Source organism: Candida dubliniensis, chromosome R (genome assembly GCF_000026945.1).
Source record: "Candida dubliniensis CD36 chromosome R, complete sequence".
Lineage (NCBI taxonomy): Eukaryota > Fungi > Ascomycota > Pichiomycetes > Serinales > Debaryomycetaceae > Candida > Candida dubliniensis.
Window position 1 is genome coordinate 1,134,929 of NC_012867.1, and position 24,197 is coordinate 1,159,125.

Sequence of the window (24,197 nt, forward strand, 5' to 3'; positions counted from 1 at the left end):
GTTTAGATTTTTGGAGATATTCGTCAACTTAAGACCAAAACTACCTGAATTGTAGTTTTAACATTCGAATCATTATGCGAGATTATGAACTCCGGTTCTAACACCGAATATGTCCACAAAAAAAAAAGATATACTTCCACCACCATACACAACTTCAAACATTAAATTGATTTGAATTCAAAAAAAACAAAAAGAAAAAAACATATACTATTATTGGATTGAGTTGTTTTCCTCCCCACGCTGCATAGCCGAAACAAATTAACCATATTTTCCACCACAATGGGGATCTCGTATGAGTTTGAATTTGTGTGGGGTGTGCGTGGAAGTGGAGGAGAAGACTGAGGCTTAGTGAGGCGGGCACATTGTTGGTATTGATGTTTTATTGTTTTAAAGAAATATATAAATACAATTGATGTGTGTATGAAAAATGCTAGATTCTCAAGAAGACGGTGGGGGAAGGGGAGAAATCTCACCATTTTTGTTTTTATGAAACTCAATTGACGAAAGAAAGAATTGAGTAATATACTAGACAAAGAATTACTTATGAATGACCAGTCAATTGCTTTGACACGGTGACAAAGAGCAAAATGTCAAGGGTAAAGGCGGGTATTTCCAAACCATCAGGTAGTCATTAACTCCGATGAGGTTGAATTGAGAGATTTAATTAAAAACAACATTGAGGGACTATTTTCTTTGACAGCTTACTTGGGTATTTTGAACACATGATTTCTTAACTCCGGGCAAATGTTTCATGTCGCGAAGAAGTCGAATAATGACATGTTAAACCCATAATATCTTTATCGTGCTATTCAATGTCAGAACCTATTTATTCAGAGATTTCCAATTACAATGTGATTTAAAAGTACTCTAACATGGGGTTTTGATTCTCTAGAAAATTAATCTCCACGATAAAATCATAATGAAACTATATTCCAGCTACTGGTATTAGTTTAGATACTTGCTCTCGGTAAATTAATTCACCCATTCAATTGTTGATAATTACTTCGATCGAATGTTGGAATCAGCAAATCAAATTGAATCCATAAATAAGCATTGTGGTCGTGTGTATGCGGAGAATATTCTTTAAACCCCATCACAATCACCGTAATTCCTGAGAACAACTACTGAAAAAAAAAATTGAGAAAAATTTTTCATTTCCTTGTTTTCTTTTTCTTTTTCTTTCTCTTTTTCTCTTTCTCTTTAGCTAAAATATATTCAACCGGGACAACTTGCATTGAGCGGTCATGCCGGCTATTATTAAAGCCCTAGTATGGACGTACTCTCTAGCCCGGGAAATTGAATGAAGTGCTATGTTCAGTTGTGATTTCTTTTTTTTTTTTTTTAACAAAGAAAAAAACTGTGAAATCTTGACTCTACGAGCTTTCATACATATGACTTATTAAGGAAAAATGGCTATACAATCTCTTTGAAAATGTATATTATTTGTTTATTTATCTATTTATTTTTTAGTTTATGATGCAAAGAATCTATTTTGACTCGTTTTGATAACCCTACTCTAGATCTCGGATGCAGGTTACATATTTCTGATAATGGTTTTGAAGCAATTCTTTTTCTAACTATCTTTCGATTCCCTCTATCGATATTTTCTTTGTTGCTTGCAGTATTAGCTAGTGATTGATTAATTGTTGCGGGTTTTGTAGTTGATGTTTTCGTTGTTTTTGATTTGCTATTGTTAGATAGTTTTGGTATATCTTTGGTAACATGCTCATTGTCACATTTCAATAACTCTTTGTTGTTTTCTTTAGTGCTTTTTCCTTGTATTTTTTGCTCCGCATTGGCAATTGTGATTTTGGCTGTCGAATTCTTCAAATTTTGCAGACTTACGGAACTATTATTGGAAACTAGTGGTGTGTAATTTTCCCTCTCAGAGTTTTCGAGTATTCTCTTGGAATCATGATTCTTTGAGCCATTCTCTTCGTTGCTAGCATGGCATTTATTCGTCTGTCCTTGAACATCATTTCCTATCCCCACTTCCTTCTCATTTTTTAAATCCGAATTATTCTCGTATGAGTCTCCTGGTTTTAGTTCTTTTCTCTGAGGTTTATTCACTCGGTTGTCATCGTTCATTTCGGTTTTCAAATTTGCTTTTTCATCTTCTTTTTTAGGTGATCTCTTGAGAATTTTGATTTCCCCAGGAAAGGTTTCTATTAAAATCTCTTTATTTTTGTTTTCATGAATACAATTGCTTGATAATGTGTTTTGCCTACTATTTTCCATATTCTTTGGTTCAACTTTAGCCCTCTTTTCCTCCACCAAATTCTCAAATTGTTGCCCCACAACTTCTGATGTCACATTCATATTATCAGTTTCTACTTCTATCACATTATCTTCTTCACCACACTGAGTTGAGCATTCTAGAATCTCATTATCATTTGGCTCCTGTGAAAAATCTACTTCAACTTTTGGTGCCAAGATTTTGGCACTTTCTAATCCCAAAAGTATGTTTCTCTTATCAAACTCTTCGGTTACGTTTGAGTCAATACTTATATTTCTTTCATTATCATAATCATATTCTTCATGTTCATACTTGTCTTGGTGTATAGTCAGGTTAATCAATATCACATCGGAGTCATCGTTACTTACAGTGGCTGGTTCAGAAATATGGCACTCGTGATAGTAGCTCGATTGTGACATTACAGCAAAATCTTGCTGATTGAAGTTTTCATTACTATACTGTGATTCTTCATTGCAACGATGATTCATTAATAAAAGACTTGTTTCTAGGGATGAATGGAATGAATTATATATTGAGCTGAAACGAGGCAAGCTAGTTGATATAGAACTCAAAATTACAGGTATTTCATCTTCACTGTCTTCAATGAACGATATTTCCTGTGCTGATTGCACTAGCCTTTCCGTGTTGTCTGGTGTACAATGTGGAGTTGGTTCTGTAAAACTGCGTGCTCGTAGTTGAAGGTGACGCGGTGGTTTTCTGTGTATAGCTTGATCATCATCTTGCATGAAATAGCGTGGTTCCTGTCTTTGATTTGCCATGTTCAAATGTATAATGGTTTAGTTATACTTGCACTTGTTAAAGGAAAACAGTAAATAAGAATCTGAGATTAGCACAGTTTTAGAATTTTTGGTTGTAAAAGTTTGCTGTAAGTTGAACTAGAAAACGAAAATGTAAACACGCGCAACAAAGTGGTTGTCTCCGGGATACTCTCCTTTAAAAAGAAATAAATGCCATAAGCTACTAGCTTATTGTCTTCCCCCAATAAAACAAAGAGCTAGTAAGTCGGAACATCAAAAAAAAAAACAGTATTGATAATTATCATTCTTTAAATTTCAAGCTTAGTTTTCAAAAAGTCCTGTAAAACGAAAGGTCCAAGACTAACCTTTTGCATTCCTACAAAGTTACAGTATGAAATGTATAGTCGTGTACTCTTTTCAAGAAGGATCAAGCAAAAAAATAGACGAATAAAAGTATGCCATGGTATTCTGGATATTATAACTTTATATGTTTTTCTTCTTCTTCTTCTGTAGTCATTCATTAATCCAACCTGTATTCAATGTATTTGATGTGTTAATACACTCAGAACATGCTAGTTCATTAGCAAACATTACTTTTTTTTGTCACCACAAACACTAACAGTTCATTTGTTTATGCTGGCTGAGACAAGTGCCTGTCCAAAATATAATAAATAACCACTTGAAAACCCCAGAGTACCAGTGAATTATTTGAAAGAAACATGTGTTTTGTTGATAATATATCTTTTCAACTGAGACCTACTTCATGTACACCAGAAGTTAGACATCCGTACATCAAGTCAATGTTTTGGCATTGAGTTGACTCCTCCCATTTTTGTGAAAAGAATTGTTTTTCCATAATTTGTATGATACCTTGTGGAGCATAAGCGGCGTAGTCTTTTGCTCCGCCAATTACGAATGTTGCATATCCAAGAATGTAAATGAATGTTTTTCACAAGGAAATTAGAGTAATTGTTGAAAGAATTTCATGTTTATTATTTGCAATCATTAGTCATTCCGGCGGATAGCTTCATTTTAATCACTGCAAGATGTTTCTATTAACTTTGGAAATACTTCTTTTCGTTGGAGCTCAACAACCCCCATTCCCATGCTTTCTTTTTGGTTTATTGTGATTCTTTTTTAGTTTGAAGGGAATTAAAATATTCATCAAACAAAAATAGGGTTGAGGGTGTTTTTATATGACGAGAATCCGAAAGTTGATGGTGTGTTTTTGGTGAAATTATTTTTGGCAGGTGTGTTATGATGATTGAACTGGAGAGCCAATGTAGAAATTGATCTGAGGTTTCTCAAAACTTGGGGTGCTTTTTTTCAACTAAAGTGTCCGATCCAAGTTATCTCATCTTTCTGTTGACACATTCTCTTTTCTTGGCGTTTTGTCAGATAAAAGGTTCGTCATTACCTTTGCTGAAATTAGTTTGATACTGGAAATGCAAACCTCTTTCATTGCACTGTCTTGTCCACCTCTTTTCCTGCTTTAAGAATCCAAACGGTCTGATGAAATGACTCAACTTATCAATTGCCATCGTTTTTTCATATGAATTTCACAACATTGTCCGAGATTTGGGTTTATGTTATTTAGAAAACTTTTCTTTTCCATTCCAGTCAGCTTTTTTTGACTAGACCTTGTCGGGTCATAAAAGAGTGAGTTAGATTTTGTTGAATCAAATCACTAACTGGACCCTTAAAGGGTACTGGTGTTTTTTTTTTTTTCCTGCTTACTTGTGTTTTATTTGCTTTCGTATCTTAGGGCTTCCCGAATTGTGGATAGTTTCAATGCTCGAAAAAATTGGAAGTAGGGTATGTTGGATATGAAACAGATAGCATTATGTAATTACAGGTGAAGTGGTTCAAAATTTGACTTTTTGTGCTGGATTGTTATGAAGAAGCTTTGGAGTACAAGTTTTATCACATAAGCATACTGTTTGTTAGAACGGTGACATTGCACAAGAAGAATGTTGAGCATGAAAGTGTGCTATGAGATAAATTGGATTTGAATGACTCCTTTATTTTACTTTTTTTTTTTTGTATGTATCAAGTTACCTGATAAAAAGGCAAGTATTATATACTAACAACTACAATTGTGATATTTTTATTTTTTTCGTTAATTTTCATTAATTTTCTATTATTATATTAAAATCTATTTAAAGAAAACCATTTAAGTACTTTTTTCTTTAGTAATACATTTGTTGTTTGTTGTTTTGGCGTTGATTTCCGCTTTACATTATTATACATTTAGAACATGAGCTTTTATCAGCGGTTTCTGGGGCTTTTGTAGATTGTTGAGTTCTAGTAGCAGTACCATTGGCTGCTTCCTTTTTGGCTCCAGTAGAATCTTCCTTGGTGGACTCTTTAGGGGCAGTAGTTCCAGCAGCAGCTCCAGAAGTGGCCGCAGCAGTATCATTAGTAGCAGCTGATTTAGAAGCGGCAGTGGTTCCTTCTTTTTTACTACCGACTAATTTAGCAGCAGATTTGACAAATGCTTCACCTTGTTTTTCAGCAATTTCCAATTCTAATTTGGTTGGTTGTCTAGAACCATCGACGTTTGCAAAAGTACCAGCACCGTATGGAGAACCACCGTGGATTTCTTCCATGTTAGATTGCAATGCGAAAGCAGTAGCATAACCCAATGGGATGTATGGCATTCCATGATGAGCCAAGAAATTCAAAAAGTTTCTTACGGTTGTTTCTTGACCACCACCTTGACCACTTGTGGAGACGAACACACCTGCTGGTTTACCAGCTAAAGCACCTTTAGCCCATAACCCACCGGTGGCACCCCAGAATTCGAAAAATTGAGCTGGAGCAGTACCATATCTTGTTGGGACACCAAATAAGAAAGCGTCGTACTCGGTCAATGTATCGTTGGTAGCAATTGGAATGTCCGTTGGTTTTGCTGGAGCATGCATTTTATCCAAAACTTCTTGTGGCAAAGTCTCTGGAACTTGGAAAATATCGGCCTTGTAGCCTGCGTCGGCAACACCTTTTTGAACTGCCTTGGCCAATTGAGTAATGTGGCCATAGGTGGAATATTGGATAATGGCAATCTTCATAGCTGGATTATTAGAAGCTTGTATGTTGGGGGGAGGGGGGTTTTAAAATAAGGAGAAGGAAAACGGAAAAGAAAGAAACTAAAATATGAAGAAAAAAGTGGGAGAAGGGTTGATTAGGGAAATTGAAATGTTATATATTTAGCAAGGCAGTGTCCAAACAATTAAATAGTAGAAGAAAAAAAAAAATTATTCTAGATAATCCATACGCATGTATGAACTACTAAAATAGCAGAATTCACTTATTAATGGAAATGCTGGTAAATTTTGGTAAAAATCTTAATAACAAATTTAACCTTTTCGATTACAAATTAAGAGTTGACTAGCGTGTAATTAAAATTTGTAATAATACGCTAGTATTTATTTTGGTTATTAAGATCTTTATGTTGCAATTGAAGCCAAGCCGTGTTGAAACTCTCAGATGAGGTGAAAATGTAAAATTGCAGTATCGGTGGGTCCGGAAAAATAAAGAATACTACCCTCCATGTAAAACGATCTCTGTGTTGAAGTTTTGCCATCCCTTAACAGTTGTAAGAATTGTAAATTTCGTCGACATAAATGATTTGTTGCCATGTCGCTGGCTCCGGAAATAGATAAATCCTCCCCCGAGATTATTTTGCGTAGCCATTAATCCTTTTGTTGCTGACAAACTTTTTAGTAATGGAATTGTAATATCCATTTAAGAAATTGCGCATTGTAGTATTATTTTTTTGTTTTGCTTGGCGATGAAAAGTGTGGAAATTCTCCATCTTCGCAAACTGTGCCTACTTTTGATCGGCGTTATTTGGGTACACTAGTGTTATCACTAGAGAGCAATTAGTGTAGCTAACCCACTCAATGATGATAGAATGGAAAGACGGGTTGATTCCGGTATTCTTTGGCCTTGAGAATACTCACATTCTCTGGTGTGTTATTTTTTTTAGTCTGTGCTGTGAGAGTAAGAACTAAGAATTAGTCTTCTATTGTTCATTCTGTTACTTCATTTTTTTTTTTGCCTTCTCCGATTCTATTACATTTTCCGGATCGTTTCTAGTTTTTTCCTTCCCCCCTCCCTTCTCGTTCTTTGATCATTACTAAGATTCTCACTAATGCTTAGTCAACTCGTACAATGGCTTGAACACATACTGATAGATTGAACCACAATTGACAGTGACGACGAACTACAACTACAAAATTTAACCTTAGCGTTACTAATTTTAGTAATAGGATTACCATGCGAAAAATGCTAAATAGAATTATGTTGCAATAGTACATTTGAACGATGGTGGGAAGGGAAGTATGTAAATTTCATTTGTGGCTCTGATTCCTGAAGTCTGTGCTGGCGCCGCCGCACTTTTTTTTGTTTTTGAAATTTCCAGTATTATTTAAAGAATTCAATTTCCTATAATCCTCTCCGATAAAATCTTGGTTGTTATTAATTTTTTTTTTTTTAATTCAATCATACACATATAGACATACAAACACACAATGGCTCCAAAAGTTGCAATTATTATTTACTCATTATACCACCACATTGCCCAATTAGCTGAAGAAGAAAAGAAAGGTATTGAAGCTGCTGGTGGTGTTGCTGACATCTACCAAGTTCCAGAAACCTTATCTGACGAAGTTTTGAAATTATTACATGCCCCAGCTAAACCAAACTACCCAATTGCTACCAATGATACTTTAACTGGTTATGATGCTTACTTGTTCGGTATTCCAACTAGATTTGGTAACTACCCAGCCCAATTCAAGGCCTTCTGGGATGCCACTGGTGGTTTGTGGGCTCAAGGTTCCTTGGCTGGTAAACAAGCTGGTATCTTTGTTTCTACCAGTGGTCAAGGTGGTGGTCAAGAAACCACTGCTGTCAACGCTTTATCTGTCTTGGTCCATCATGGTATCATCTTCGTTCCATTGGGTTACGCTAAGGCTTTCCCATTACAAACCAACTTGGAAGAAATCCACGGTGGTTCTCCATACGGTGCTGGTACTTTTGCTGGTGTTGACGGTTCCAGACAACCAACTAAATTGGAAAAAGAAATTGCTTTCATCCAAGGTAAATCTTTCTACGAAACCATTTCCAAATAAACTCGTTTTTTCTAGATGAATATAGAGGTATATTTGATTTTGTAATTATTTACAACTAATAGAAGCAAATAAATTTAATGATGCAAAAAGTATGTTTCGGATAGTACAGGCTGATTGTGTGATGATCTTGTTCATCAAAGTTGTTGTGGAAAACTCCGATTTCTTGACAATTCAATCTGTAAATACCTTTTCATTGTTGTATCAATCAAGAAGATTAAACTGAGAAGATCTACAAGCTGTCAATTCGATGCAAAAAAGATCTATTCGTGGGAATTAAAAAAAATAATGCCTGGCTGACAGGACTCGAACCTGCAATCCCTTGATGGCGAGCTGAATCTAAGAATCCAACCGTAGTCAAGTGCCTTACCATTAGGCCACAGCCAGTGGAAAATATGCTGAAAAATAGAAGTAAACCTGGCTGACAGGACTCGAACCTGCAATCCCTTGATGGCAAGCCGAATTTGTTTTCAACCGTAGTCAAGTGCCTTACCATTAGGCCACAGCCAGAACTTCTTGCCTGTTGCAAACTTTCACAAAATGTAGTCAAATAAAATACTTAGGGTCTAGATTTGATTGAAATAACATTAACATCTTCATGTCAACTCCGATTGAATTTAAATTCACCTTCTGTGGAATTTTGTCAAATAAAAAAAGGTTTTCTTATAAAAAAAAAAGGTATATATATTGAGAAAATGAGCATTTGGCAACAGGTGTGTTTTGTTAATTAAATTGACTAATATGCGGAGACAAATTATAAGTTAGAGTTATTTCTTGTTGTCTTGTATTCTGTAGATAACAGCTCTTCAAGTTCTAATTGGTGCTTCTATAATAATCTCTAATGGGTACATATAAATGTGTATTTAGTGTTTATATTTGGAAAGTTGACAATTTTCGATAAAATTAGGAGTGTAAATCGGAAGAAAAATTTGAAGAGATTTTTTTGGTATGAAACATGCAACTTTCACATTTTCAAAGAATTCAAACTCATACACAATTGTTATTCATATCCACTTTGAAATGTGTTAACTACTAGGTTTTCTAATAATTGAAATTTAGTATTTCTTTTTTTTCTTTTTTCAACAATACAAAGACATTTTAATGTATTCTCTGTGTATATGCAATTTTTCACAACACTTTGCATTTACACACTTGCTTCATATGTATTTATAAATTGTTTATGTATAGCTATTTAAAAATTAAGTAACACTACTCGAATGGGGAACTCCTTTTTTAAATATTTTAAAACTTCTTTATTCACTAACACTGAAAGGAAGAACGCTTGACATTCAATACTGCAAAAAAATTGAAATACCGTTGCTTTTTAGTATATACCTTTCTTTACGTTTAACTCACAACTTGACAGGAGGCTAATTGACAGAATAAATGTAAGCTATCAAAAAAAGGGCTTTAAAATAACGAAAGTCTTTTTTTTTTTTGGGTCGCTTACCTTTTAGTTTTACGCCTCAACTACTACAATAAGATTCAAATTCAGGTGGGGTTCCGGCCACCATATTCTATTTTTAAGCACTTGCTAGCTGGTTTTAGAATTCTTAATGTGTGTTTACCCAAGAGATCTATTCAAAAGCTTGGCATTACTCTTTTGCTTTCACCACACAGTTTTGCAAACACCATTGTTGTTAGAATTAGCAGCCAAACAAACTACACACCACTAGTGCATATCATGGACCAACCAAATAACTAATAACAAAAGAACAGATAATCTTTAATTCAATAAACCAATACCCACATAACTAACTATACCCAACAAATGAAATGCAATACCTAATGAACAGTAATTTTCACTCTATAAATACTCCATTGAAGTTACCTCAAATGTTCTATTTTTTTCTTTTTTAATTCATCATTAACAACAACTCAACTTATCATTAAATGAAGTTTTCTACTGCTGCTTTAACATTTTCATTCTTTGCAATTGTCAATTCCTCTGTTGTTACTTACAGTACAGAGTTTGGGGGCAACGAGGAACATAAACATGACAAATATGATTGTGAAATTGATACTTTTGACTGGAAATTTGCTTTGGTGGTTAAAGAATGGAAACATCATAAAGATGAGAAATTCTGTAAAGACACCGATTTGGATTTAGTTTACGAAGGTGACGATGGCCAATTATATCATGGTTGTGATGGAACATATCCATACTCCAAATGTAAACATTGTACTAATGTTTTTGGTGGTGGTGACGATGATAATAAATGGGACAATAAATGGAAAGATGACAAAGGGGACGATAAATGGAAAGACAAAAAATGCGATGATAAATGGGATGACAAACACAAAGATGACCATTGCAAAGATGATAACGGGAAAGATGGTAAATGCAAAGATGATGATAAATGCAAGGACAAAAAATGTGATGATAAATGGGACGGCAATTGCAAAGATGATCACGGGAAAGACGATAAATGCAAGGATGATGGTAAATGGGACGACAAATGCAAGGATAAATGTGATGACAAACACAAAGATGACAACTGTAAAGACGAAAAATGTGATGACAAATGCAAGGATGATGAAAAGTGCCATGATCATTGGAAAGGCGATGATAAATGTGATAAACACCACTGCAAGTATCCATATTGTGAAATCCATAACACTGATTGTGACTTGCTCATTACCTTATGCAATGGTGTCTTGAAAGATAAAAGGGATGCCACTGGTGAAATTGCTGTTAATCATCAATTCCAATTCGACAAACCACCACAAAATGATGCCTTGCACAAGAAAGGGTTCTCTATTGTTCACACTGAAGGAACGTATTATTTGGCTCTTAACCATCAAATTGAGTTCTGGCATTGTAAAGTTGACGACAAGGGATTATACAAGATTTACGATAAATCTATTGGGGACCAATGTTCTAAGATTGAACTCATTGTTTTAAAGTCTGATGAGAAAGCTACAAATGATGATTGCGACGACGATTGCAAAAAGAAAGAGAAGTATGATTAAATCATGTCTCAAGATTGGTTTCGAATAACAATAACAAAATTCTTTTCTTTTCTTATTTCCTATTTCTCATTTGTTTGAACTCTGAAGAAAGCTTCTAGAGTCAATAAATGCTAGTCCATTTTTGATTTTCGGTTTTGATCTTGATGGTCAATATCTCTAACTTTAGTGTATAGTTATTATAGCTTCTCGTTAATATATCAACTAACACATAAAATGATACAATCTAGAAAGAAATAAAAGTTATTGCAATTTTAGATGGTATTTTCAATGATTGAAAAGAAAAAAAAAAAATAAAAGGGGTTTCTTTGTTTGTTGCAAACTCTTCCCCGATGTATTATATTTTCCAGATTAAGCTGTTGAAATTTATTACGAGCAAAAGAAAAAAAAAAAATGCGACCCGAAAAAATAGGCAAACACGGATTTAAGCCAACGAGCAAAGTTAGCTGATTAATTTTCACCAGTTTGTAAGATTTCAAATTACTTGTAATTATCAATTTACAACACACTCAACTATTAGAGAAGCACAATGGTTCTTGCTCAACCAATTAACATTCATAAATGGATAGAAGAAAATGGAGACCTTTTGAAGCCTCCAGTTAATAATTTCTGTCTTCATCGAGGTGGATTTACCATCATGATTGTTGGTGGTCCTAACGAAAGAAGTGATTATCATATAAATCAAACCCCAGAGTATTTCTACCAATTCAAAGGCACAATGTGTTTGAAAGTGGTTGACGATGGAGAATTTAAGGATATTTTCATACATGAAGGGGACTCATTTCTTTTACCTGCTAATGTGCCACACAACCCATGCCGTTATGAAAACACCATTGGAATAGTGGTGGAACAGGACAGACCTGCAGGTGTTAATGATAAGGTTAGATGGTATTGTCAAAAATGTCAGACAGTTATTCATGAGGTTGAGTTTTATTTGACTGATTTAGGAACTCAAATCAAAGAAGCAATTGTTAAGTTTGATGCTGATTTAGACGCAAAAACTTGCAAGAATTGTGGAACAGTTAATTCATCGAAAAGAGATTGATTGCTTTTAAATATTTCTATATTCTAAAGTCTAAATGAAAAAATAAATAAATAAATAAATATAGCACGAGATGTGATCATTTAAATTTTTGGTGGTAGATATCTTCACCTTGCTCAAAAACCCAATCAACAGCATGTTCAACTGGTTCATCAAAAATATAAGGCAAAACTGGAACAATACCTAAACCAATAGCAACAGGTCCATAAGTCTTGAGAACTGGAACTTTACTATTTTTGAACAAGTACGAAGAATAACGCACAGCACTATGAATTGTAAAGGCCGGTAACCCCATTGACGCAATACTCTGAAATATACCTCTTTTTAAAGCACTTAATCGCCAATCGGAATCCACCAAACCATGTGTAGATGTAAATGTCTTAGCTGCAACTTCATTAGGAGCTGGTGCCTTGTCCCAAGGTTTTAAACCTGGCTCGTATCTTCCTTCAGCTTTCATTTTAGTGATCCAAGAAGCGTACGAGACATCACCTAGAATATAAAGCCATGACACAGCGTATCCGGATTTTACTAAATATGGATGAGCAACAGGACGGAAAGATTCTCCAATGTCTGAAGTGTATGCCACGTAACGATGTGATGCCAATAAAATAGTTCTCAATCTATTTGCATAAGCTGCATATCTAAAGCCAGACTCTTGCTCCGTTATTGATTCATCTTCAATGGCACCTTTCACTTTGGAAACAGTTTGGTTGACTTCAGTTGACATAATTGAATTTCGTATCTATGATTCTGTTTTCAGTACAATGATGCCTACAAAAAAAGAATGTTACAGGGAATTCAGCATATGATGAAATTATTGCCGAGCCAGAAACCTACGTTTTTTTTTTTTGCCACAACAAAAAAAAAGAAAATATAATACAGTGCCCACACCAGCAACAAAGAACAGAACAGAAAAACACTTTGAATAATGTCTACTGCTTCTCTGTGTACCTCTTAGTATTTTTGCACATTCAATTAAATTTATCCCCATTTTAAAACATCAAACACCAAACTTCATTCATCAATGAAACTAAACATTATTATTAGATTCACCAACTCGCTTTCTGCATCTGATCAAGTTACAGATTTATCGATCCCATTGAGCATAAACTATGACGTGGATGATGTTAACAAGCTAGTAAACGTGGTTTGGTTAAAAACAACTATTAGGAACAAAGTCCCACAGTGTGCTAACAAGCGTTTAAGGTTAATATACAATGGAAGAGTGTTAAATGAAAAGACTGATTTCAAGAAAGAGGTGTTGAAACCACAATTAAATTTGGACCAGATTTACATTCATTGTGTTATTGGTGACGAGTTGACTAAGGAACAACTAGCACAGGAAAACCAACTAGATAATAGACCACAAGAGGTATCAACTAATCCAGAGGTCATTGGATTTGATAGATTGTTACAACAGGGGTTTTCTCAGGATGATATAACTGATTTGAGACGTCAATTTCTTCTGATATATGGCACTGATAGTAACGCTTCAACCGGAGGAGACATTGCAGATGTTGAAGAGGATGAACATCGGCAAAACAGATTACGTCAATTGGAAGAAAGATGGATTGAATCGACTTCTAACAATGAAGCCGCAGCAAATGAACAAACACCTTTGACGCAAGACGGAGATCAAGCACAAGCAGCAACCACTCCTTCTCAACCCATGGATCTTAATGAATCAAGAGTGAACGAAGATTTGCTACTTGGATTTTGTGTTGGCGTTTTTCTAGGAATTGTTGCAGTGGTGTTCTTACTTGCAGATGATTCAGTGTTCAACAAACGTCAAAAGATGTCAATAATAGCTGGTCTATTTATAAATTTTTCATTAGCAATCGTCAGAGGACAATGGATATAGTTACAATACAGTATAAATATACATAAACTGGTTCTTTGATGAAATGTATGGTCTTCCGGCCCTCACTGAAAACTTTGAAAAAAATGCAGTTTTAAATGAAAGGGCACTAAGATGACCGGTTGTGTTAAAATTTTACTCTCGCCAATAGCTTGACGCTCGCCAACTCGTTAGGATTAATAGAACAGACAAGCAACACGGTAATAGCTTTGGCTGCCGCACAAAGAAGAAAAAGAAGAAAAGGAAAGAAAAGTTGAAAAGATTAATTGTGATGAAAAATTTTTTTTATTCTTTTTTCCAATGGGGGGGGGGGGGGGGCATCACAGTATATTGTCACGTGACGTGTACTAAGAAATGGAAATCAGAGTTTAAAAAAAGAAAAGAAAACAATTAGGGTTAGAAAGAAGGATGCTTGCGAATGATTTATTAGTATAGAAAAAAAAATAGAATTTATTAGGCCAAGAACTTGGTATATGATGAATTCTGGGAATAGTTCCTTTATTGTTAAATTTTTACGTTTGCATTTGCATTTTGGAATTGCACACCCAAGACCAATGTCGACCAAAGCCATCAGATCCAAATAAAACTTGAAACTCTTTGGTTTGATCTTAATAGTTACAGGTTCTCTCCCTTTATAAGCACAAATTGTTGGGAAAAACAAATACTCTCCCCTCAATCAATTAATTCCATAAATGAATTCAAATGTCAAATTCCCCACTGCATCGGCTATTAGACCAGTATCTGGATTATTAATATTGACTCATTTCCCACCAGGAAGCGGTTCAGGCGAAAAAAAAAAAATTCCTCTTGGTCGGGATTTTTTTCTCTCTCGCTATCGTTATAGACTTTTGAAGACATTTAACACTATCAACAAATTTGGCGATATGATACCAGTAGTAATAGATTTCTCTACCAATTAACGGAGGCTTTGATTTCCTCGATCATTATACTCACACCAACCAAGGAAGTGTCTTAATTTCACATGGTATATATTCTCCATTGACCTTACAATCCAATGTAAAATGGGAGGTTGACTGTGTTCACTCCAATAAATTTTGTGCCCCACTTTTTTTTTCCTCTCACCGATTCTTGCTTACTTTTTCCCTCCGATTATTCCCACACAAGACGGCTTATAAAGAGAAAATTTTTTCTTCCTAAATCAATTATTTCGTCTTCCATTTGATAACTTTTTTTTTTTTTTTTTCCTTTTGTCCTTTGATAACTTTTTCTTTTGTATTTCTTCATTTAATTGATAAGCATTGACCAATTGAACTATTGTCTAAAAACGTATTACGTCAACAGTTAATCAATTTCAACTTAGGGTAATCACAAATTTTCTATCAAAGAAATAGATAAAACAAATTAACAAAAAAGCCAGATAGTATTATCACTTAAAGCCAAGTCTAATATACTAAATCATATCTCCAATCGCAATTCACAAAAACGATGTCTGAACCAAAACCTTTGCCATTTATTTACCAATTTGTATCTGGTGCTATTGCTGGGGTTTCTGAAATCCTTGTTATGTACCCCTTGGATGTGGTTAAAACAAGACAGCAATTGGCCACTACAAATGACTACAACGGTACTATAAATTGTTTGCAAAAAATTATCCGTGAAGAAGGGTTTTCACGTTTATACAAAGGTATTTCAGCTCCAATTTTGATGGAAGCACCAAAAAGAGCCACTAAGTTTGCTGCCAATGACGAATGGGGTAAATTCTACAGAAACTATTTCGGGGTTACCAAAATGAATCAACCTTTAGCTATTTTGACTGGTGCCACTGCTGGTGCAACAGAATCGTTTGTGGTTGTTCCTTTCGAATTGATCAAGATCAGATTACAAGACAAGACGACAAAATTCAATGGTATGGGGGAAGTGGTCAAAGATATTGTTCAGAAAAATGGTGTATTGGGATTGTATAAAGGATTGGAATCCACTTTGTGGAGACATATCTGGTGGAATGCAGGTTATTTTGGATGTATCCACCAAGTGAGATCATTGATGCCAAAACCAAAAGATTCTACTCAAAAGACTTTAATTGATTTGACTTGTGGTACCGTTGGTGGGACTTTTGGTACAATTTTGAACACTCCATTTGATGTTGTCAAATCAAGAATCCAAGCAGGCTCGACCCAATACAGATGGACATACCCTTCCGTTTTGAAAGTTGCCAGAGAAGAAGGGTTTGGTGCATTATACAAAGGTTTCATTCCAAAAGTTTTGAGATTAGGTCCAGGAGGAGGTATTTTATTAGTGGTATTCACCGCTTGTATGGACTTTTTCAGACAATACCATGAGAAGTAGTGTTCTCGACATATGTAGTGATGCTGAAGATTAAGTATTCTAAATATAAAATGTACGCAAATAGTTTATGCTAAGATAGTAGTTTTATGCTGTAGTCGATTGGAATTAGAGTTTGAATTTGGGTTGCAAATTAACCATAAAAAAAAAAAAGGCAGAAGGAAAAATAGGGGTAGTGTCGTGTGGAAGAAAACCTTAGCAAGTTGGTGGTGGTGGAGTACCACTACTGGGTACAGAATTCAAACAAAAAAAAAATTGAATATGAGACAGTTTACCTGCAAAATATTGAATCATAAGAACTTACTAACCGATTCACCTTTTTTTTTTTTAAAATTGCAAAGGCACGGCGAGTAACAATAAAATTGCACATGATAAAATTAAATTCTGTAAGAAGAGAGAATCGAGCAATTTCTTGTTAGTTTGTTGCGCGTTAAGCTAACACCTAAGTTTTCTCCACCTTGTCTCAGTCTCTAGTTTTTATGTCAAAAGTAATAATAATACCACTTTTTACATCCTTTGGTCCCTGGAAGACTAAAATTATTACAATTTTTTAATCTTTTTTCATTCACAGTCATTGTTCGGTTGAAAGAAGAAAAAAGAAAAGAGATAGTCTTTCCGCTGAATAAATAAATACAAGATAATATCCATGGGTGCTTTATATGAGCTCCCAAACCAGGTTTTTTCAACTTAGCATCTTTGCATTGTATTGAGTGAGGTCGATATATACATAAATGTCAAATCCTAATATTATCAACAAGAAATTTACAGGGCCAAACTTGAATGTCACATTGATTTGTCCTGATTGCAAACAGTTCCCCCCAGATTTAGTAGAACGATTCAGCGAAGGTGATATAATATGCGGTCAATGTGGACTCGTTCTAAGTGATCGAATAGTTGATACTAGGTCAGAATGGAGAACTTTCCAAAATGATGATAAGAACACAGATGATCCATCGCGTGTTGGTGACGCAAGCAATTCATTATATGACAACGAAGATTTGACAACCATGATTTCATATGCCCCCAATTCAAACTCCAGTGGTTCCAAGAATAACTTGAATAAAATTCAACAAAAAAGTCTTGTTGATAAAAAGAACTATGCCCTACAGACGGCTTATCAAAAGATTTCCGAACTATGTAATGGTTATCAGTTACCTAAATCAGCAAGTGACGCAGCCAAACATTTGTATAAGGCAGTGAGAGAAGATAGATTATTGAAGGGAAAGACTCAAGATTCAATCATGGCAGCTGCTATCTTATTGGGGTGTAGAAGAGCTGATGTTCCCAGAACTCTAGAGGAAATTAGGGCCCTAACAAATGTCCCCACAAAACAAATTGCCAAAGTTACCGGTTTGATAAAGAAGATTATTCGTTCACACCTCAACAATGAAGATGCATCGACATCGATAGTGGATGAAACAAGTAGTTTGACCACCCATTCTGCCGAAGATTTGATAAGAAGATTTTGTTCTCATTTAGGGTTAAGTTTGACCATAACCAGTGCATCTGAGTATGTTGCTAGAAAGTGTCACGACCTTGGAGTGCTAGCTGGTAGATCACCAACAACAATAGCGGCAACATCGATTTTCCTTGCTGCAAAACTGCTTGGAGATACCAAATTAACTCAACAGCAAATAAGAGATAAAACAGGTGTCAGTATTGGAACAATTAAAAATTCATACAAGATATTACAAGAAAACGCAAAAGATTTAATAGACCCTGCCTGGGAAGAAAGCGGGAAAATGATGAAAGAAAATATTTCCAAAAGCTAATATGCCTAAATATATTAAAAAAAAAAACAAATACATAATTAGCAGTGTTAATAAAAACTGTGTGTTCATAACGAATCATTCTGAAAAGAAGGTCCGGTGGATAAGGCTAAACATAGATTGATTATCCAACACAACTTTTTGTTTCAGCTTCAAGGTATATTTCAATGTTTGACTATAATGATATGTGTATGACGATTGCGTTCCCTCTGGTGATTTTTCAACCAGAATACCATTCTTTGCGTTAGTGAATAAGTTAATTGCAGCAACCAACTCAGGGGAATCAAAATCAAAATCAAGTACATCAGTCCTTTTGTAGAGTCTTTCCTTTTTCGAATCTTCAGTCAAATAAAATAGTTTGTCAAAATGGTCCATACAATGAAATAAATTTGTTAAGTTTTCGTTTTCAGATAATCCAAATTCATTTAGTAATGCCTGAATAATTTCAAAATTCAATAAAATGTTATAAATCAACGTGTAGTTTATGGATCTGGTTTCATTAGAATCAAATAAGCCGATAAAACTCGATTTTTCTTGAACAATAACTTGCTTCACTGAAGCAAATCTAACGTCGAGCAACAAATTCAAAATCAACAAACATTCTTCAGTTAAAGAACCTAGATCTTGATGGTTAATGTATTTCAATATCAATTGGTTTTGCTTTTTAACAAACTTGATCAATCCAAACAAGCTCAAAAAAAGGTTGTCCCACGAATATTTGTCCAATTCGATATCAACATCTGCTCTCAAGTGTTCCAAAATATTATAAATCAAATTCAATCCCATGGAAAGATTCAGAACATGGAGTCTATTCGTTAGATTGAACCTTAGTAAGTTTTGCACAGTATCTAAGATGTAAAAAATACTTGGCTTGTATCCCTTGGCACCAAAATCAAGTGGTACAAATGGCGTCTTCTGATGACACAATTTCCATTTATATTCATTGATCTGATAATTCACTAAATTGTTCACAGGTAAAGTTAATAGTGTTGATAATGAAAGTTGGGTTAAATCTTGCATCAAAGTTGACCGGTATTGGTATTCAAAAACATACGACAATAAACATATCCATACTTCAAAAAGTTCCACATTATTCAATTCATCATCTGTTCGATCATCAATTTTATCATAAAAATGGTATTGCTGGGTAGTAAGAATACTGCAAAAAGATGGATTCTGAGCGAATGTGTACATGTGAAGAAATACGGGGAAAAGCTTGGACAAGTCTAAACTCATCTCCTCATTAGATTGTTTAGTTTGTAGTTTTTGAATTTTTGAATTATACATTTTATTCAACTCTTGACAATACAAGTCATGGTCAGAGCCTACCACACTTAACTTTTTGTTTACTTCCAAATTTGTAATGGTTTGAGATGTTAAGCAGTTAACATATATATCAGAACTCAATCGATTCCCACTTATCCAGTTAATAAGCGAACTATTTTGGATCTGTTCCAACAATAAATCGGGACGAAAGCTATAACAGTAATTGAATTCCACACAAAACAAGGGTATCAATTTCAGGTTCACTTGCTGATTAAAAACATCCCACTTGAAATCCTGAGAAAAATAACTTCTATATGGGTTTCTCATTTCCATTGAAAACGTACTTATATCAGCATTGTGCTTCCCTTCCGAAAACAATGACGACGGAGTATTTGCCAAGACCCCCATTAGCAAATAGAAAACTGACATGGTCTCAAGTGATAGCACAATTTTTGCTGGTTTATAGTCACTCTCTTCCAACGTTGGACTTGTAAGTTCTATAAGTTTCCAAAATTCATCAGCAAAGTCAACTTCAAAGAATGTCAGCAACAATTTTGCCAACGATTTAAACTCTTTGGTACCCGATTTATACATATCAAGATCCAAAAAAGTCAATGTAAAAATTTTCTTTAGTAAAATCATGCATTCTTTAATTGCAACTAAGCTGATGAATTTCGTTTCCAGACCTGCTTCCTCTATCTGTTTAATGGCAGTGGCCAAAAAGGATTTCAATATAGTGAATAATTCAATTAAAAAAGACCCGTTACTATTCTTGTCACATGATTCAAATACTCTTAATTTCAATTGAAAACCGGGTGATCTCTGAGATACCTCAAGTTTGATATCCACATCAATTAAATTCTGGAACCAAACTTGAAATATCCTTAAAGCATTCCCAATTAGATCAATTCTATCTTTCTCACTTAGATTACTAAACTCATTTTCAACTTTTGATGGGAGACCTGTGTTGTTATTTAACAGGTCCTGCGAACCTTGTTTTCCTCCGTTTAAAGTTGTTAAATCATCACCATCGTCAAATTCATTCAATGTTTGTTTGCTGTTACTCTTCAGTATATTCCCACTTAGTTCAGTAATATCCCCACTTTCATCATCAACTAGTTTTTCAAATGATGCGGTCTGATCTTGTTTCGAAACCCCCCCTATAGACTTGTCTTCTTTGTTGGACATTTTAGTTCTACCCAAGGTATCATAATTAGTTGCTTCAGCAAGAACTTTCAATCCACAAAAATAAATTCTGTTTAAAATCAATAAATTTTTATCGGATACTTCAGATGTCAACACTATAGCCTCCGTGTTTGTGTTTAATACCGTTTCTAATAACTCTTTTGCTATCGGGGTAACAAATATGGATTTGTAAAAATCATCATCATTATCAATACTATCATTGAATAACTCCGAGTATAATGTGCTCTGATAACTCTCGGTCATGTTTGTTTCTCTATAGTAAGAATTGAGTCGATCCAATAACTTGATAGTTGACTACACGTTTCAATGAACTGTTTACCTTAATAAATCAAGAGTTCAAATTGAAGGAAGAAAAAAAAAAAAAAACTTAACTTCATATGAATTTTCGCCGCGTTATGGCACGACCATGCACCTATGCGCCAAGTGTAGTTTGGTTTTCGTCACTCAAAGATACACCACTGAACATTAAAGAGGACTACAATTCCGGTAAATACAAGAGTTCAGTGAAAGAGGTTACTCTCAGAGCTTGGGTTTCTATTTTTTTTTTTCTAAAACTCTTACCTCTAGATATCGTTGGTTTCATAGATCTGTGTTAACGATTCTAAATAGGCAAAAAAGAAAATCAAGAATGTAGTTCGTGTTTTATTTACCAAAAAAAAAAATGAAATAAAATGAATATCAAATAAAATACGTGTAACAGGTTCACTGATTTGAAACTTTTTCTAATTTTGATTAGAATGAGTAAATTCGAATATATACTAACTAACCCCTTTTTTTTTGTTCGGAGAACTTGATGCAACTAATATAGTACATACTAGAAATATTTGAATAATGTTTACTCGCAAGGCTGTACCACAGCATGAAGAATACGAATTGGTAAATCAAGTACCACCAACACAACCACCAAGTGATTCACCAACAGGACTGCAGTCTGATTTTCGCAACTCCACAGACTCACAAATGTCTGACATTTTTGAAGACTTGGAAAACTATTCTAGTCTGAGTGGTCAAAAAATTGAAGATTTCCATGATAGTCCCTTGTTTCAATCGGTTTTGATGCGATATAAAAACCAAAGCATCAGTGGTAGAACGTGTGGCATATTCAGCTTAGTGGCGATAGTTTTATGGATTGGAAGTGTTATAATATATTCGCGAGTGAACCATTCAACAATTGGTAATGATTTAACCTGGAAAACCAACATAATCCAGTTAAATGGCGAGAATATCACACTCAATGAATATAATCCCAATTTTAAAAACATCACTATGAACGATTGGAGAAGAGGCAAATATCACACATTTGAAAAACAAATAAGATGGTTAACTTCAACCCAGTTCCCGAAAAGCAAACACGGTGGTGGGTTTTATGCGGTAGACGAAATTGACCAAATAGTTGTCAATCAAATTGGACAAACAGATAAAAGCGATATCCTAATATCGAACAAACAATTTGAGTACAGAAACAATTTTTTTAAAATCCAAGATTTTATTTTAAACCCACTGCAATCAATTGAAGACCCAGATGTTGCACATATTGTCATAACAGACACAGTACAGCAATGGCGACACCTGAGTTTTGCATTGTATTGGTTGTTTAACCCTTTGGTTGGTACTTACATACCCATTCAGCCACCGCAAAATAAAAACAAGGAAAATGGTTTGGCAATTGATGCGTTGGACAAGTTACATTACGCTGACTTTTCCCCTGATGGAAAATATATTGTGTTTGCTTTTGAGCATAATTTATTTATTCAAGATTTGGCTAATGGTAAAATACAGCAAGTTACAGAGGATGGGTCAGCAAACATATTCAATGGAAAATCTGATTGGATATATGAAGAAGAAGTGAATGCTAGTAGTAAAATGATTTGGTGGTCTCCAAGTGGGAGCCATTTTATTTTTGCAAAGCTTAACGACACAAAGGTTCCAGGCGTTGACATAGATTATTATACTAAACAAAATACCGAAATAGGGATGCAGTTCCAGCAAGCCGACGAATCCAAATATGAAGGTGTTAATCAATACCCCATAAAGACACAATTGAAATACCCTAAACCGGGAACTGCTAACCCAATAATATCATTGCATATTTATGACATTGCCAGTAAGAAAGTAGATGAGATAGTTGATGGAGATGATACTTTGGGACCCGATTATATATTATATTATGCCAAATGGATTGACACCAACAACTTTTTGATGAAACAATCAGATAGGACCAGCTCAATTCTTTCGAAAAAGTTGTACAACCTAAGCAAAAATCAAGTTAGTGTTGTTAATTTCAGTAATGTTACAAAGGAATACAATGGGTGGGTCGAAAAGATGAACCCTGTGACTTTGCTAGATGGTGGAAAATACATTGATATTGTTGTAATTGATAACAGAAACACTTTGGCATTATTTGATTCTCCGGGTCTGCTGTCACCATCAAAAGTTTTAGTTGATAACAAGGATTGGGATATAAGTGGTGAAGCTATCTATGATGCTCAAGAGAAGTTTGTTTATTTTTTAAGCACAGCTAGAAGTTCAATGGATGCCCATTTGATTGGAATTGATCTTTCAGATAATTATAAACTTTACAACATTACTGATACGAAAAAAGACGGGGTTTTTGAAACAATGTTTTCTGAGAATGGACAGTACTTGAGTTTAGTTTACTTGGGTCCCAACCAGCCATGGCAGAGGTTGATCAACATGGCAAATGTGCATGATTTCATAAAATCTGAAGAATATGGTAAATCTACCATAGAGGAAGCAGTTATATTGAACCAGCCAATTATTACTACTTCGACAAGCTTAAAAGAAATTAACTTGCCAACCGTCAGATATAAAGAGGTAACAGTTGGGAAAAAAGAAGACAGGGTATCTTTAAATATTATGGAGATTTTACCACCTAATTTTAAAACAAAAAACAAAAAGTATCCTTTGTTTGTGCATGCATATGGAGGACCAGGCTCGCAAACTTTTATGAAAAAATTTGATATTGGATTTCTTCAAATTGTTAGTGCTAGATTGAATTCTATTATTTTGGTGATTGATCCTCGTGGAACTGGAGGGAAAGGTTGGAAATTCAAGTCATTTGCGAAAAGCAATATTGGATATTGGGAACCAAGAGATTTAAAGACAATAACCTCTGAATATATAAAGAAGAACAATAAACTCATCGACAAAGAAAGAGTTGCTCTTTGGGGTTGGTCGTATGGTGGATTTACAGCTTTAAAGACATTGGAATACGATAAAGGTGATGTTTTCAAATACGGAATGGCAGTTGCACCCGTGACAAATTGGTTGTTTTACGATTCTATATACACCGAGAGGTATATGGGTCTTCCAGCGATGAATCCCAATTATAAATCTTCAGCAAGGATTAATGATTTTGACAACTTCAAATCTGTGAAAAGATTTTTGATAGTACATGGTACGGGGGATGACAATGTGCATGTACAAAATCTGATGTGGTTCTTAGATCAATTAAATATTCACAATGTTGAGAATTACGACATGCATTTATTTCCTGACAGTGATCATAGTATTCACTATGATAATGCTGGAGTTATTGTATATGATAAATTATACTCTTGGCTACGAGATGCATTTCGAGGAAATTTTGACGAATCTGTATAGACAATATAGTATGTGCATAGATAGATAGTGTTAGT

General features: G+C 34.6%; 11 protein-coding genes and 2 non-coding genes across 13 annotated transcripts; 7 read left to right on the forward strand and 6 right to left on the reverse strand. All coding sequences in view use genetic code 12, as the record gives it.

Moving 5' to 3' along the window:
• Window positions 1–1,455: 1,455 nt before the first annotated feature.
• Window positions 1,456–3,015, reverse strand: CD36_30690 (conserved hypothetical protein; the record flags this gene model as incomplete). The annotated part of the gene is made up of 1 exon (XM_002422033.1): window positions 1,456–3,015. One exon carries the CDS (start codon window positions 3,013–3,015, stop codon window positions 1,456–1,458), a length of 1,560 nt encoding a protein of 519 aa, XP_002422078.1.
• A 2,213-nt stretch (window positions 3,016–5,228) lies between these two features.
• On the reverse strand, window positions 5,229–6,062 carry CD36_30710 (flavodoxin, putative; the record flags this gene model as incomplete). The annotated part of the gene is made up of 1 exon (XM_002422034.1): window positions 5,229–6,062. The coding sequence occupies one exon, from the start codon at window positions 6,060–6,062 to the stop codon at window positions 5,229–5,231; it is 834 nt and encodes a 277-aa protein (XP_002422079.1).
• Window positions 6,063–7,526: 1,464 nt separating this feature from the next.
• Window positions 7,527–8,126, forward strand: CD36_30720 (flavodoxin, putative; the record flags this gene model as incomplete). Its single annotated transcript, XM_002422035.1, has 1 exon — window positions 7,527–8,126. The coding sequence occupies one exon, from the start codon at window positions 7,527–7,529 to the stop codon at window positions 8,124–8,126; it is 600 nt and encodes a 199-aa protein (XP_002422080.1).
• Window positions 8,127–8,414: 288 nt separating this feature from the next.
• tRNA-Arg (ACG) lies at window positions 8,415–8,510 on the reverse strand. Its single transcript has one exon. It is a non-coding gene; the product is annotated as a tRNA-Arg (tRNA).
• Window positions 8,511–8,539: 29 nt separating this feature from the next.
• tRNA-Arg (ACG) lies at window positions 8,540–8,633 on the reverse strand. The gene has a single exon. It is a non-coding gene; the product is annotated as a tRNA-Arg (tRNA).
• A 1,383-nt stretch (window positions 8,634–10,016) lies between these two features.
• CD36_30750 (covalently-linked cell wall protein, putative) lies at window positions 10,017–11,096 on the forward strand (the record flags this gene model as incomplete). The annotated part of the gene is made up of 1 exon (XM_002422036.1): window positions 10,017–11,096. One exon carries the CDS (start codon window positions 10,017–10,019, stop codon window positions 11,094–11,096), a length of 1,080 nt encoding a protein of 359 aa, XP_002422081.1.
• Window positions 11,097–11,622: 526 nt separating this feature from the next.
• Window positions 11,623–12,138, forward strand: CD36_30790 (3-hydroxyanthranilate 3,4-dioxygenase, putative; the record flags this gene model as incomplete). Its single annotated transcript, XM_002422037.1, has 1 exon — window positions 11,623–12,138. The coding sequence occupies one exon, from the start codon at window positions 11,623–11,625 to the stop codon at window positions 12,136–12,138; it is 516 nt and encodes a 171-aa protein (XP_002422082.1).
• Window positions 12,139–12,214: 76 nt separating this feature from the next.
• On the reverse strand, window positions 12,215–12,862 carry CD36_30800 (conserved hypothetical protein; the record flags this gene model as incomplete). Its single annotated transcript, XM_002422038.1, has 1 exon — window positions 12,215–12,862. One exon carries the CDS (start codon window positions 12,860–12,862, stop codon window positions 12,215–12,217), a length of 648 nt encoding a protein of 215 aa, XP_002422083.1.
• A 297-nt stretch (window positions 12,863–13,159) lies between these two features.
• On the forward strand, window positions 13,160–13,996 carry CD36_30810 (conserved hypothetical protein; the record flags this gene model as incomplete). Its single annotated transcript, XM_002422039.1, has 1 exon — window positions 13,160–13,996. One exon carries the CDS (start codon window positions 13,160–13,162, stop codon window positions 13,994–13,996), a length of 837 nt encoding a protein of 278 aa, XP_002422084.1.
• A 1,443-nt stretch (window positions 13,997–15,439) lies between these two features.
• CD36_30820 (mitochondrial 2-oxodicarboxylate carrier, putative) lies at window positions 15,440–16,300 on the forward strand (the record flags this gene model as incomplete). Its single annotated transcript, XM_002422040.1, has 1 exon — window positions 15,440–16,300. One exon carries the CDS (start codon window positions 15,440–15,442, stop codon window positions 16,298–16,300), a length of 861 nt encoding a protein of 286 aa, XP_002422085.1.
• A 728-nt stretch (window positions 16,301–17,028) lies between these two features.
• On the forward strand, window positions 17,029–18,069 carry CD36_30830 (general transcription facto TFIIB, putative; the record flags this gene model as incomplete). Its single annotated transcript, XM_002422041.1, has 1 exon — window positions 17,029–18,069. One exon carries the CDS (start codon window positions 17,029–17,031, stop codon window positions 18,067–18,069), a length of 1,041 nt encoding a protein of 346 aa, XP_002422086.1.
• Window positions 18,070–18,144: 75 nt separating this feature from the next.
• CD36_30840 (conserved hypothetical protein) lies at window positions 18,145–20,781 on the reverse strand (the record flags this gene model as incomplete). The annotated part of the gene is made up of 1 exon (XM_002422042.1): window positions 18,145–20,781. The coding sequence occupies one exon, from the start codon at window positions 20,779–20,781 to the stop codon at window positions 18,145–18,147; it is 2,637 nt and encodes an 878-aa protein (XP_002422087.1).
• Window positions 20,782–21,369: 588 nt separating this feature from the next.
• CD36_30850 (dipeptidyl aminopeptidase, putative) lies at window positions 21,370–24,162 on the forward strand (the record flags this gene model as incomplete). The annotated part of the gene is made up of 1 exon (XM_002422043.1): window positions 21,370–24,162. The coding sequence occupies one exon, from the start codon at window positions 21,370–21,372 to the stop codon at window positions 24,160–24,162; it is 2,793 nt and encodes a 930-aa protein (XP_002422088.1).
• Window positions 24,163–24,197: the final 35 nt, after the last annotated feature.